This window comes from Rhinolophus sinicus, linkage group LG13, assembly GCF_036562045.2.
Source record: "Rhinolophus sinicus isolate RSC01 linkage group LG13, ASM3656204v1, whole genome shotgun sequence".
In the NCBI taxonomy this organism is placed as follows: Eukaryota; Metazoa; Chordata; class Mammalia; order Chiroptera; family Rhinolophidae; genus Rhinolophus; species Rhinolophus sinicus.
This window is the reverse complement of record NC_133762.1, coordinates 25914089-25926637: the sequence shown is the minus strand read 5'-3', so window position 1 is coordinate 25926637 and position 12549 is coordinate 25914089. Positions and strand designations below refer to the sequence as shown.

Here is a 12549-nt window from a genome sequence, read left to right as displayed (position 1 = left end):
TCTGACAGGCAGAGCAAAGGCAGGACTGTTTTAAACGTGTAGGGTTTACTCTTCCTCTAAGTGGCTTGTTTTAGGGCTTCCTGTTACATTTATCCTGCAGGATTCCAATTTGTGCACTTGCTTTTGAAAGTGTTTTATTTGAATTAAAATGCTTTCTTTTAAGATTACTTTTCTTTCCTTAGTAAAGAATAAAAAGCATACTACTGTGTGTTTGGAAGCAGTTCCTTCTGCTATTTCTTTTGCTTGTCACCTTTTAAAATTACTTGTCCTACATCCACGTTTTGTTTTTTTGGGCGTTTTTGTTTGTTATATCTCTCCTCCTTCTTGGTTTTATTATCAGGTAGTTATTTACACATCGTATGTTTCCCTGGGCCAGGCCCTAAGAGAAGAATTATTTTGGCTCTTCATTGATGGATTTATTTCTTAATTACACAAACTCCATGTCTCTTGAAATACCCATTTTATATTTACAGGAAGAAGAAATGTTTCGTCCGAATATGTTTTTCCTCCTGTTGCTCCCGCCTATTATATTTGAGTCAGGATATTCATTACACAAGGTAAGACTCAGGCACACGTGAGTGCTTTTGGTCTGGCTGGCTTCCCATGTTGGTAAGGTGAGTTCCTTAAAAGCTGGATGTTAGCTTTGCAGTGGTGGCTGTGTGAGAATGGCCATCCTGGGCGTGCAGGGTAGAGGCTGGACCGGACTGCCTGACTTGTGGAGGGGAGCAAACATGGGCTGCTTTCTGGTTCCAGGCAGAGTGGTTTATTAAGTTCGTGTTTTCCATAGAAGTATACTTTGCCTAGGAAGATGGCCAAAGTGATTTTAAGTGGTACACAGACAACGTATGGTCACTTTTCTTGTTGGACACAGGCTTGGACACAGGCTGACACATGTTAAGAGGACAGACTGTGTCCTGGTTTGACAAGGACACGTGCCCCAGGCCTTTTGATTTCTCTCAGCTCACCCTGTGGGGCCTTTCTCCATCCTTAGGGGTCTCCCCTCTCAGGGCCCTGCCCTCGGCCTCCGCTCCCAGCTGATATTCCCCTTTCCCCCCAGTCTCCCTCTCTTTCCACACTTTCCCTGGCTCAGCTTCACCTTACCAAGCGGGGGCCCCACCCATGCACCCAGTTTTCCAGTTCCTTCTGGCCCATTCACCTAGTCCCACAATTGTTCCACCCATTCTTGGCTCCCCGGCTCCACCCAGAAGAGCGACACCACAGGCTCCTGCCCAGTTCCCTGCTTTGCCTTGTCATTTCTGATGTGTCCTCCAGCTTCCAGCGGGACTCTTTCTGCCTGAGCGGGAGCCACTTTTGTCTGTGTGCATGTGAGTTCCTTGCCTGTTAGCTTTCTTTAAATATAAAGGTACTTAAGTTTTCAAATACAAAGATGATTCAACTTACATTAAAATGTTAGTAATACAAAAGTTATTTTGTGAATGTGATTAAAAAATTGTGATGTTAAGGTTTGGCCTACTCTTGGAGAGAGGAGAGCCTGGACTTCGGAGCTGGAGACCTACATCTAATCATGTGCTGCCCCCTACGGTTCCTTTTAGGTAGAGTAGAAATTAAAAACAACAAAAAAACCCAAAAACCCTACCTCTCAGGTTGCCTTGACATTTACACCAGATGAAAGAATATATGAAAAGCACTATCCACCACATTAAATGAATGGTAGGGCTTCTTGTTATTAATAATATCTATTATTAGTAAGATTAATATGACTCGTAGTATTATGAACAATAACATTAAACTTGAGAGTTAAATTTGTCAAGAGAGTTTTCGTTGGAACATACAAATTAAATCTTTAATTTTTCACCTGTGTTCTGAAACAAAAATATTCTAAGAAGTTCAGTCCAGGTTTTTTAAAAAGTTGTTATTTTATTGTGCATCTATCCAAAGAAAATGTGAAAAAGAAGTTTAATGTAAAAAAAGAAAGAAAGAAAATTCCCAAGTTTTATAAACCATTACTGACATCAGGTAATTGTTTAAAAGAAAACAAGCAAGAAGGAATTGAAGGTCAGTGTCTTTCACTGTTTCATTTCTTTCATTTTGTAAATAAATCTTAAAAGGACTATAAGCAGATTACAAAAGTATTTCAAAACAATGATTTGATTTGACTTAAAAATCACACACTTTGCTTATTATGTTAGAGCATTATTTCTAATTTTTTGAAGGGAGGAGAAATAAATTTGTTCAAAATTTGGGAAAAATAATAGTTTCATAGAAAAACATTTTTTTTGAAGATGGCTTTCCAGCAGAAAACATGACAATTTATATGAAAGGGACGAATGTGAATTGGAAATGCGAATTCAGAGACGGTGTCCACTTCCTACCCTCCCCCAAAGAAGATAGGAAGTCACTCTTTGAATGTTTTATTTTAATATTGCGGTATTTGCTAACATAAATTTAGACTTGAAATAAAAATTTCAGTTGATATGCATTAGGTAGGCAGGTACTGGCTCATCTCATACAAAGAATAAAACATTAATTACGTCCAAGAGAAAGAGATAAATTTGTTTTATGTAGCAAAGGGAAGTCTTTATGGTATGTGGTAACGTGAATTGGGGTAAATTTTCAATATCCAGATTACTATTAACCAACTACGTACATACATTTCACCAGAATTAGCACCCTACAAACAAGCCAAGACTTAGTTTAATCTGTTTTTAAATAACAAAATAAAGCAGCTTTTTGCAAAGAAAAACTCATAGATGAAAGCCTTTTGTTTAGGAAAAACAAATCATTGTGTTTACCTTTAGTTCTTTTAAAGTTCTTCCGAGCACAAGATTGATGTGTCAAACAAAGTAATTGGATGTCAGATTATGGGCAGCCAAGTCAAAATTGCAGTGAAGGAAGCAAAGAAACTTCCTGAAGGAGGTAGGATTAAGGGGGCTGTCAGAGTGGAGCTGAGGACACCCTTTTGAAGTGAGCTTTAAAGTGACAGTTCCTGGTGTCCATGGATTGACAATTTTTGAGTGAAATGATGGGATTCTTTGTCCACACTCACAGTCAAGGGTCAAGTTTCCCTGGTGTTATTGCTAAGTGGAGTCCACAGGATTCTAATAAATAGCCCATTTTCTTAATGTTATGGAAATTTGAAAAATGTTACCCTGCTACTTGGACTCAAATATTTTCTCTTAAATGCTGTCGAGTGTAGATGGAAATATATTTTATCTGTCATATTTATATTTGATGATGATACAAATAGAGTGAAATAAAATTGTTTAAAAGGCCTGGACAGCAAAAAGAAGTTTCTGATAACATAACCTACTGTCTTGACACTCTATGTAGTAATGCATCTTTTCTTAATTAAATGAAAGATTGTAATGTACAAACCTTGGATTTTGATCAGACATGAAACACAGTTAGTTCCTTTGGTAACTATTCATTGGCCATCTTGCGTCTGAGAGACACTATGTCAGCAACATTGTACAAAAAAGCAGATGTGGCCATTGCCTGCATTGAGCCTGCAGCCTAGTGAGAAAGAGACATCAGTTACATAAGTAAATGTAAAATTTCAGCCATGTCAGGTGCTACCGGGAGAGGGTCATTGTGCATTGAGAGAACAGAATAGGATCTGACCTGGCTAAGGGATCAAAGAAGGCTTCCCTTAGGAAGAGGCAAAATGTCCTGAAATCTGAAGATGATTAGAGATAAACAAGCAAAGAGGAAGGAAGAGTGGTCCAGGGAGCACGACGTGTTTGAAGAACAAAAAGCCACCAGTGTGACCGGCATCCAGAGAACAATGGGGAGGTTAGAGGACTTCACAGTAGTCAAACTATGCAGGCTTTGGCTGGGTTTTAGCTATATTTTGAGGAGAAGTGGAGTCAGAGTGAAAGCAGCACAATGAGATTTGACTTTTGCAAAGATCATTCTGGAAGCCCTTGAAGAGTGGAAGTCAAGGGGCCAGGAATGGCTGAGACTTGTTAGAAGCCATTGCAGTGGTCCTGAGCCGAGATGGTGGCAGCTTGGGCAGGGGCGCTGGAGACGGTGATAGAGAGTAAGGAGACGGGAGTGACATGGGAAAGGTAAAAGCACAGGACCAGGCTCAGTATTAGGTGTGGGGTGAGGAAAGACTCCCCAATTTTCCAGCTTGCAAGCAGGGTGGGCGATGGTGCCCCTCACAGAATCAAGCATGTGAGGTGGGCCAGGTTGGGGGTCTGCGCCTTCACCGACTGGACCAGCTTTTCTAATCATTTCTCTCATTTCTGCTCTTTCAAACAGGGTAACTTCTTTCAAAATATTGGTTCCATCACCTTGTTTGCTGTTTTTGGTACAGCAATTTCCGCTTTTGTAGTAGGTGGAGGAATTTATTTTCTGGGTCAGGTAAGAAAAACATCTTGGAAAAACTTTGAAAATTTACATTTTAGAGTTAGTACAGGGAAGTGGGGTAGTGACATCTCATGGGGAAATCCAGACTCATAGGAGGCACAACGGAGTCATGCTGAAACCGCTGCTAAGTGTCCTCAAAGAACTTTAATGTCTGGAATTGAGTGAATCTTTTCCATAATCCCCAAAGGTAACTGTTCTTATTTGCAAACCAATATTGTCTTAAGTTTGAATATTTGAAAATAAAGCAGAATAAATACCATAAAGATCTTCAAATTATAGCAATATCAATTGTATTGTCAGATAGACTGAATCAGGATTAAATGCTGTTTTTTAAATAAAAATTTGCATTTTAAAAATCAAAGATGATTCTGAATGTGTTCACTCAATTCTAACTCGTCCACCTGTAGACTTATGTATTATACTCTGGATTTTCCACCATTGCTAAACCAACTCCCAGTGTCATCATTTGGGTGTTCTGTACTTTGGGTTCAAATTATTTGAATTCATTGAAAGCAGACCCTCCTAAGGGTCTAAGAAGATAATACCTGTAGTTTTGCACTATACACAGCTATGCATGTCACAGTTCTTTTCGTTTTGGTCAGTAGCAGAAAGTTTGCCTGCCCCAGTTCTGTAAAGTAAGTTTGAGGTTCAGGCATCTGGGTGATGGGTGGATTTCTTATGTGTGTCAGATGTGTTTGCTTCTTTTGATGGCTGTAGGCTAAAGCCCATTCCATCTGATTTTCACCTTTACTGCTATTTTATGGCACCAGAATAAATCTGTCTGTCATCCAACTTTCTTCATTGCTCAACTTCTAGTACCAAATGAGGATAACCTGTAGAGAAGAAAACTGTAGTCAATTTGGCTTGAAAAATGTAGCATTCTTTCCCCTACTTTTGTTGGATGACGGTCAAATGCATGTTTAATCTTAGGAGTTTCGTTTATTTTTCAAGTGGTTTGAAGAGTGAAGATTAATGTCCTTATTAGTTTGTGATAAAGCACTAATGGACATTTTAATCTTCTTGGCTGTTCTCCAGGGGGTTTTTTTGTGTCTGTGTGTTTGTGTGTTTTATTTTACAGGCTGATGTAATCTCTAAACTCAACATGACAGACAGGTAAATCTTTCATATTGTAACACCCATGTGACCTTTTTGAGACCGGGGAAAGTATTCTCCACATTAATTCCTGGGTGTGGTGCTTCTCTATTCTTCCTCTCTTTTTGTTTTACTGATGATTTCTGCTGTAGAATCTATTCTGAATTAATTTATGTCTCTGAAGTGAATCAAAAGTAGACTGAGGAATTTTGAAGCTCTCTAGTCAGAGCATTGCTGATTGAAACGATTAATTTAGTTTAAGCTTTGGAGGGAGTAACTCTGGAGAGTTAACTGCCCCCTGTACACAAGACACTGCACTATTGTTCTTTTCTTATGAAAAATCATCTTCAACTGATTTCTAAGTCTTTTCAGTGGCCACAATGAAAAGTTGTCTTGATAGGCTAGGGATGGAGGGGGGAGTGAGGTGTGAATCTTTACTCTGGAATTCACATGGCGGGGGAGTGGGGGGGGCGGGCAGACAGGGCCAAGGGCTCTACTGCCGGTGTCCTCCTCAGTCTAAAGCTACTCCAGTGAGCTCTGAGCTGCTGCCTCGGCGCCCAGTCCAGGAATATCTGTGATCTGCTTAGCAAGAAGCACCCTGAGCAGCTGTCTCTCAGAAGGTACCAGATGGAGTGCTGAGAAAGTGCACTAGCAGTGTGCAGCTGGTTTCCCCTCTGTGAGGAGTCCAGCGAGGATGCAGCCCTGCCCTGAGTTTCTTCACCCACAGTCGGCGTTGGTGCTGTCCTGTGATAGGGCTGGGAAGTGGGGCCCCTCCAGGCCGGCCCGCCAGAGCTTTCAGCCTTTACAGCCACTTGGGGACCAGAATCTCGGAGTCCTGTTCATGGGAAATGTGCCTGCAATAACATTAAGTCCCATCTCATTTTTCTCCCAGGGACATCAATTTCAGAGCTTTCGTTATAAGATAGTTTGGATATATGAACAAGTCACAAAAGTCACATTCCTATTCCATAAGGTGCTGGAAATAAAACAGAACTGATGCCCTGCATTTTGTAGGTATTTTGCAAGTGAAGAGAAGTGCCCAAAACTCGTTCGAAGTAAAGGAAGATATCACAGCATTCAGCTCTTCATCCTATTTTGGGGCAACTGGGTAGAGATACAGAAAGTGCATGATACATTGGGAAATTGAACTGAACTGGTGGTTGGGATGTTCGGAGGGAGGGGTAAGAAAACTGTCCCAGACAAGCAGAATAAGAGCCGGTAGAGTTTCTTTCTCCATGTGCAGACACTTCCTTTCCTGTTGGAAATTGACTGTCCCACAGATGGGGAGTGCTCTGGGGAAACTTAGCCAGCAGTCCCCAACCCACACAGCTGCAGGGCCTGGCAGGGCACTTCCCAGAGGGACGCTGGCCAGATGTGTGTGTAGAGGTGGTGACGGGCAAATGGGAGAGCACACCCCACTTCTCAGCTCCACCTACTGATTACCATTGTGGGCCCAGAATTACCAGATATTTAAACAAATTTTTTTCAAAAGATGCCAGGTTTCTAGATTTTCAATAGGGGATTTTCCGGTTTTCAAATGTTGGCAATTTATTCAGTTTTTCAAAACACCATGCAGGTCGAACGTGAGACCCACAGACCTCAGCACTATAGAAAACATGAGAAAATAACTTCATGGCACAGAAGAGTTTATCGTAGTGATGTTTCTGCTGGAGGGATATTTTACTCATAGATACACCCTGAAGTTTTTCACCGTCCTATGCTGTTTCCTTGTTTTCTTGATGTTGCTATCCTTTGAGATGATGAAAGAAAGAAAACACATTTTTAAGTTAAACATCTAGCTTCTGGCCTTTTTAAAAACTAGGTCATGAAGTTGTGAAGTGGAGCGATTGAGGGACCGGTGAAATGACCCCTTAGCTTCACACCTCTTGAGGACTCAGGAAGTTCGTATTCTAGCTTTTTCATTGTCACTATCCGAAATGCTTTGCCCCAATTTAGATTCGTAACCAAAGCTAAATGTGTGCTATGATTTATGCAAAGCATTTCCCCCACCTTTTTATTATGAAAATTTCAGACGCACAGAAAAGGTGAAGAAGCACTGTCCAGTGGGCACCCGTGTGACCCCCACCTAGAGTCTACAAGCACCATTGCACTCGATTTGCTTTAAAACATGTCTTTCCATTTGTCCATCCTCTAACCACTCATCAGTCCATCTTCCGGTTCCTGCTCTCTCATTTCCAGTTCCGGATGCCACAGGCACTATGACAAACAATATCAGCCAGCCCTCTTTCAGTGCAACTGAAACCCAGTGCAAACTAGCTTTGAGAAGAAAGATGTTTGTTGGTTCATAGAGCAAAAGTGTCCCCAGAGTGATGGCATCTGTCATGACATCCTCCGGCGCCCACAGCGTCTTGAATCGCTCCTCTCCTCTCGGTCTCAGCTCTTCCCTGGGTGACTTCATCCTAGAGCACACTTGCCCCATGTGGGCTCATGTCACCCTCACTTCAGCCGTCCCCGTCTAAAGGTGCCAACCTAATTCCCCCACCTGGTAAAATGCCTAGTAATGGCCCTCAATGACCAAGCTTGGGTCCCCTGCCCACTCCTAGAGAGCTCCATGCAACCGCATGGATGGAGAGTAGGGGGGTGGCTCCCCAAAGGAAAATTGGGGTGCTGTTACCAAAACCAGGGCCCATGGATGTTGAGCAGGGAAGACGGTGGCTGTCCGCTCTGCTGCACTGTACTGGGCAGTGGAGGTGGGGACCAGCTGAGCCCAACAAACACACAACCACCAGAGGCTCCCAAGTCTGTGCCCCACCCACCCCCCTCCTTCCCTCTCCCTCCCCCTTTTAGACATTCTTCTTCCTTCAAGGCCCCTGTGATGTTGCTGTGGGTGATGAGAGTGGCAGTAAAAGAAGAGAAGGAGAGGCAGGAAACTCTGGGTCTGGGTTGCAGCGCAAGGGCCCCAAGGTCATCTGCCAACAAAACAGGGCCTCCCAGGTTGGCGTTGTTTGGTGGCATTACCTTTCCCTCTCTCCCTCCTTCCTTCCTTCCTTCCGTCCCTCCTACCTGCCTTCCACAGATATCTCTGGGCCATGCTCAGTACAGGTCCTGGGAATATACCCATGACCAAGACACAGTGCCCACCTGCCCCAGGCACCCACAGTGAGGATGAGAGGCAAGTAAAGTCACAGCTCATAATGCATGTGACAACCTCTGTGAGGACAGGGAAAGTCTGGGGATTGGAGTCTGAGCTGAGATCTTCTTGTGGGTCTGGTCCTCAGCTTGGAATCTGGAGACTCTCCTTGAGGCAAGCATGCTGTCCTGCATGAACTCATATTAATCAAACTCGCAGGGAGCTGTCATGGAAACCAGAAAGCCAGACTATTGATTTCCGAAGAGAACTGTCACTGGCAAGGCAGCCAAGCCTCTCCTCCTGCCAGCACTTCTCTCCTGAGCCCGGAGTCCAGTGACCATCAGGCTGCTGGTGACAGTGAAGTGGACAGAGCACACCTGTCCCCAGGCTGAGCTCTCCCTCTTCCCTCTCAGACTGCAAACTGGTGAGGGTGGGAAGCAGAGGTGGAGAGTCTCTGGCTTATGTCTCTTCTGTAGGGCTGTCCCCTCACTCAGGGCTGTCCCGTTGGTGCTCCGTGTTTTGTATTGTGTTGTAGAAGGGGCAGACCTAACCCTTCTGCTGATGTGGAAGGAAGGCAGTGCCAGGCATAGCTTTGTGGAGGAATAGAAGGCTTGCAAGAACACTGAGGTAAAAGAAAGACAAACAGGCTGAGAGCCCAAATCGTCCTGACTCCTCAGGCCCACAGAACCCCCAGGGTGATCTGGTGCCACCTCCCTCACCAACTCTGCCATCTCCGTCCACTCACCCTCACTGCGCAACTGCCATGCTCACCTTTTAGTCTCAGGCAACCAGGCTGGCTCCCACCTCAGAGAGAGCTTGCTGTTCCCACAGCCCCCAGATCTTGGCTGGCCACCTGCTTCTTATCATGTAGTTCCTTGTTCAGATGAGTGCCATCTCTGCAGAGAGCTTTCCTGACCTCCCAATCGAAGTGCTTCCCTGCCCCGACCCCCGACAGGTTACTCTTTCTGTCATCACCCTGGTTTCCGATGTAGCACGTCCCATTTTCTGACTTTGTCTCAGTCTCTGGATAGTGCTATATCCAGTGTCATGGTTAGGAGCACCGACTCTGAACCAGAAGGCCTGGGTTTGAATCCTGGCTCTGCCACTTGTTAGCTGTCTGACCTTGGACAAGTCATTTAACCTCACGGTCCCTCAGTTTTCTCCTATGTAATCGGGGCAATAATAATGCCATCTCATACCATTTCTGTGTGGGTTATTGAGTTATTGTGTGTAAAGTACTTAGAATAGTGCCTGGGATATGCAAAGTGCCTCATAAATGTTTGCTGTTATCATTAACCTCAGTGCCTGGAACATATTTGGCCATTAATACCCTGTTTCCCCGAAAATAAGACCTAGCCAGACCATCAGCTCTAATGGGTATTTTGGAGCAAAAATTAATATAAGACCCAGTCTTATATTATGTTAGATAAGACCGGGTTTTATATTAATTTTTGCTCCAAAAGACGCATTAGAACTGATGGTCCAGCTAGGTCTTATTTTCGGGGAAACACGGTACATATTTGTTGGCGGTCATTAGACCTTCATGGTCACTGTCGGTGAGAGTCAGTGGCCTCGTGGGAGGCAGCACTGGGGTTGGTGTCTGCCAACCAAATCGCCCATCCCCTGAGCACACTGGAGCTGCTGCTGGCTTTGGCACTTTCTTAGATGTTACAAATCTGAGTGGAGGCTGGGGTTGGTCACAGATGGTGGCAAGGGGCAAAGCGGAGGTCAGACCCAGGAGCCCATGAGTCATTTGGGGGCGGCCCTGAGCCATCATGGTTCCAACTGCTTTAACCAAAAGGCTGGGAAGTCCAGTGCATTTAAGCAAAAGTCTTGCATCCCTCACTGGTCCAAGTCTTGATACTAACTGGAAACCAGGCCATTCCTAACAACCCCTTTTAGAGTGGGCCCTTCACGGTTCCACCCAGTATCAATTCGCAGCTATTGTAAGTGGAAAAAACACACCATCTCCTGTAGTTACTTCAGCTACAGTGTGTACTGTTATATCAACTGCAGTTGTGGGCTTTAATGTTTTAAATGTGGACCAAGTGACAGGCATTACAGACCTTCCCCTTCCTCTTCCCTTCTTTACAGTTTTGCATTTGGCTCCCTAATTTCCGCTGTTGATCCAGTTGCGACTATTGCTATTTTCAATGCCCTTCATGTGGACCCCGTGCTCAACATGCTGGTTTTTGGAGAGAGTATTCTCAATGATGCAGTCTCCATTGTCCTGACCAAGTAAGTGCGCTTTCTGCAAGGCATGGAGCTAAAGGCCCTTGGAACGAAGGGACTGGTATTGCCATGCAGCTGTATGTACAGTTGCCTGTCCTCTGGGTGATGGTTCAGCCACTTCTCCATCTTTCTGTTCTCAACAAGTGTTGACGTGCCCAGGCCCGGTGTGGTTAGGAGAGGAGAGCCCACCTTTTATGACGTCCCTTTCAGCAGTGGTTTTGAGCCCAGCTTCTCATCAGCATCACTGGGGGTGCTTATTAAATGTAGCGTTCCCAGCCCCCCCCTCAGAGCTTCTGACTCAGTTGGTCTGGGGTGAGCCCCAAGAACTTCGCTGTTTAATAAGTTCCTCAGATGGTGATAGAGCAGCCCGTTGAGGGATCAGTGTTTGGCCGCATTGCCACAGACACTCAGGCCCTACTCTCCCACTTAGGAGCTGTTACATGTCACCGCCCTTTTCACAGCTGTAAAGGGAGGTAATGATACTAATAGGGATCCCATCTAAGGATGCTGTTGGGTGAAAACTACGTCAGGACTGCTCATCGTTTTCAAATGCTCATTGGTATGACTGCCCTTGTTGATAGGATCTGAGAAATTAAAGATGAATCATAAAATGTCAAGAAGTGTTTGGGAAAAGGAAATGAATTTGAGATAATCTCAAATGTGTTTATCTGATGCAGGGCTGTTTCTTTGAACTCTGCATTTTGTGGTCTTCATTCCATGTATGCGCAGGAAACCCAAACAGTTTCGTAAAAAAAAAAAAAAAAACAGAGAAGGCACCAACAGTCAAAGCAATTAGACAAAGGAGCCCTGGACAGTGTATCAGACATGAGCCAAGAGACTTTTAGGGGCCAGTCAGTGTTCTGTTAGAGAAGAGAATTTCCATGATCTGAATACTGACTTGTTTCCTTTGTCGAAGGGTTCCTTACTAAGCATGATACTGTGGCAGGTAATATTTTTTTTAAAGCTTTATAATAGACTACATTTGGAATTCTTACATTGGACTAAAACGATGTTTTATAGTACAAACAGCCCAAGTTTGGGAGTCAAGCTGACCTGGTGATGCCACTCGTAGCTGCGTGACCCTGGTGAGCTTCTCTCTCTGAGCCCCAGGTTTCTCAACAGTTGAGTGAGAGTGAGAGTGCCTCAGCCTAGGATTGGATTTGAGATTGAATAGTTAGGTATGGTACGATGTGAAAAACATCCACCATCAAATAATGTGAGACCCTTTCCTCTTCTCCTGCCCCCAGTATGGTTTCGCTGTTTGCCCGGTTTTTATCCTACTTTTGCAGGAAGAACTAAACCAAAGGTTGCCTAATTGCAGTAGGTACTCGGCCGACCTGAACAAAACAAACTTTAAAATATTTTGGTTATCCTAAAAGTAATACATATATTCTTTATAGGAATTTAGAAAATATACAAGCAAACACGAAAGAAAAATTACACGCATTGTTACTACCCAAAGATTATTACAGTTAACAATTGGTAAGAGTATATACATACATTTTATTTAGATAGGCTTATATCCCATATACTGTATTGTAGTTTTTCCATTGAACCGAGTTGATAAAATAATCTTCTATAACATCATTTTACTGGTTACAGATTATTCCTTTCTATGGATTTACTACGACCTATTTAACCCATCCCCTGTTACTAGCCTTTTCACATTTCTCTTTGCAAAAAATTTGATAGCTTTTTAGGAAATTATCATACATCATGCTATAAGATCTTTAAAAAAATCTGGTGGCGATATTTATTTTTAAATTTAAGATCTACTCTGAAAGCTTCTTAGCTTTCTGGTT

The 12549-nt window shown here is 43.5% G+C and overlaps 1 protein-coding gene across 1 annotated transcript in view; it reads left to right on the top strand.

Annotated features, from left to right (window-relative positions):
• The window catches only part of SLC9A8 (solute carrier family 9 member A8), a 60921-nt gene that overhangs the window by 20230 nt on the left and 28142 nt on the right, over positions 1-12549 (top strand). Inside the window, exons 5-8 of the mRNA XM_019726103.2 lie at positions 474-557; positions 4225-4326; positions 5411-5445; positions 10610-10753. Coding sequence (XP_019581662.1) covers positions 474-557; positions 4225-4326; positions 5411-5445; positions 10610-10753 — 365 coding nt within the window. The remainder of the gene's footprint in view (positions 1-473; positions 558-4224; positions 4327-5410; positions 5446-10609; positions 10754-12549) is intronic.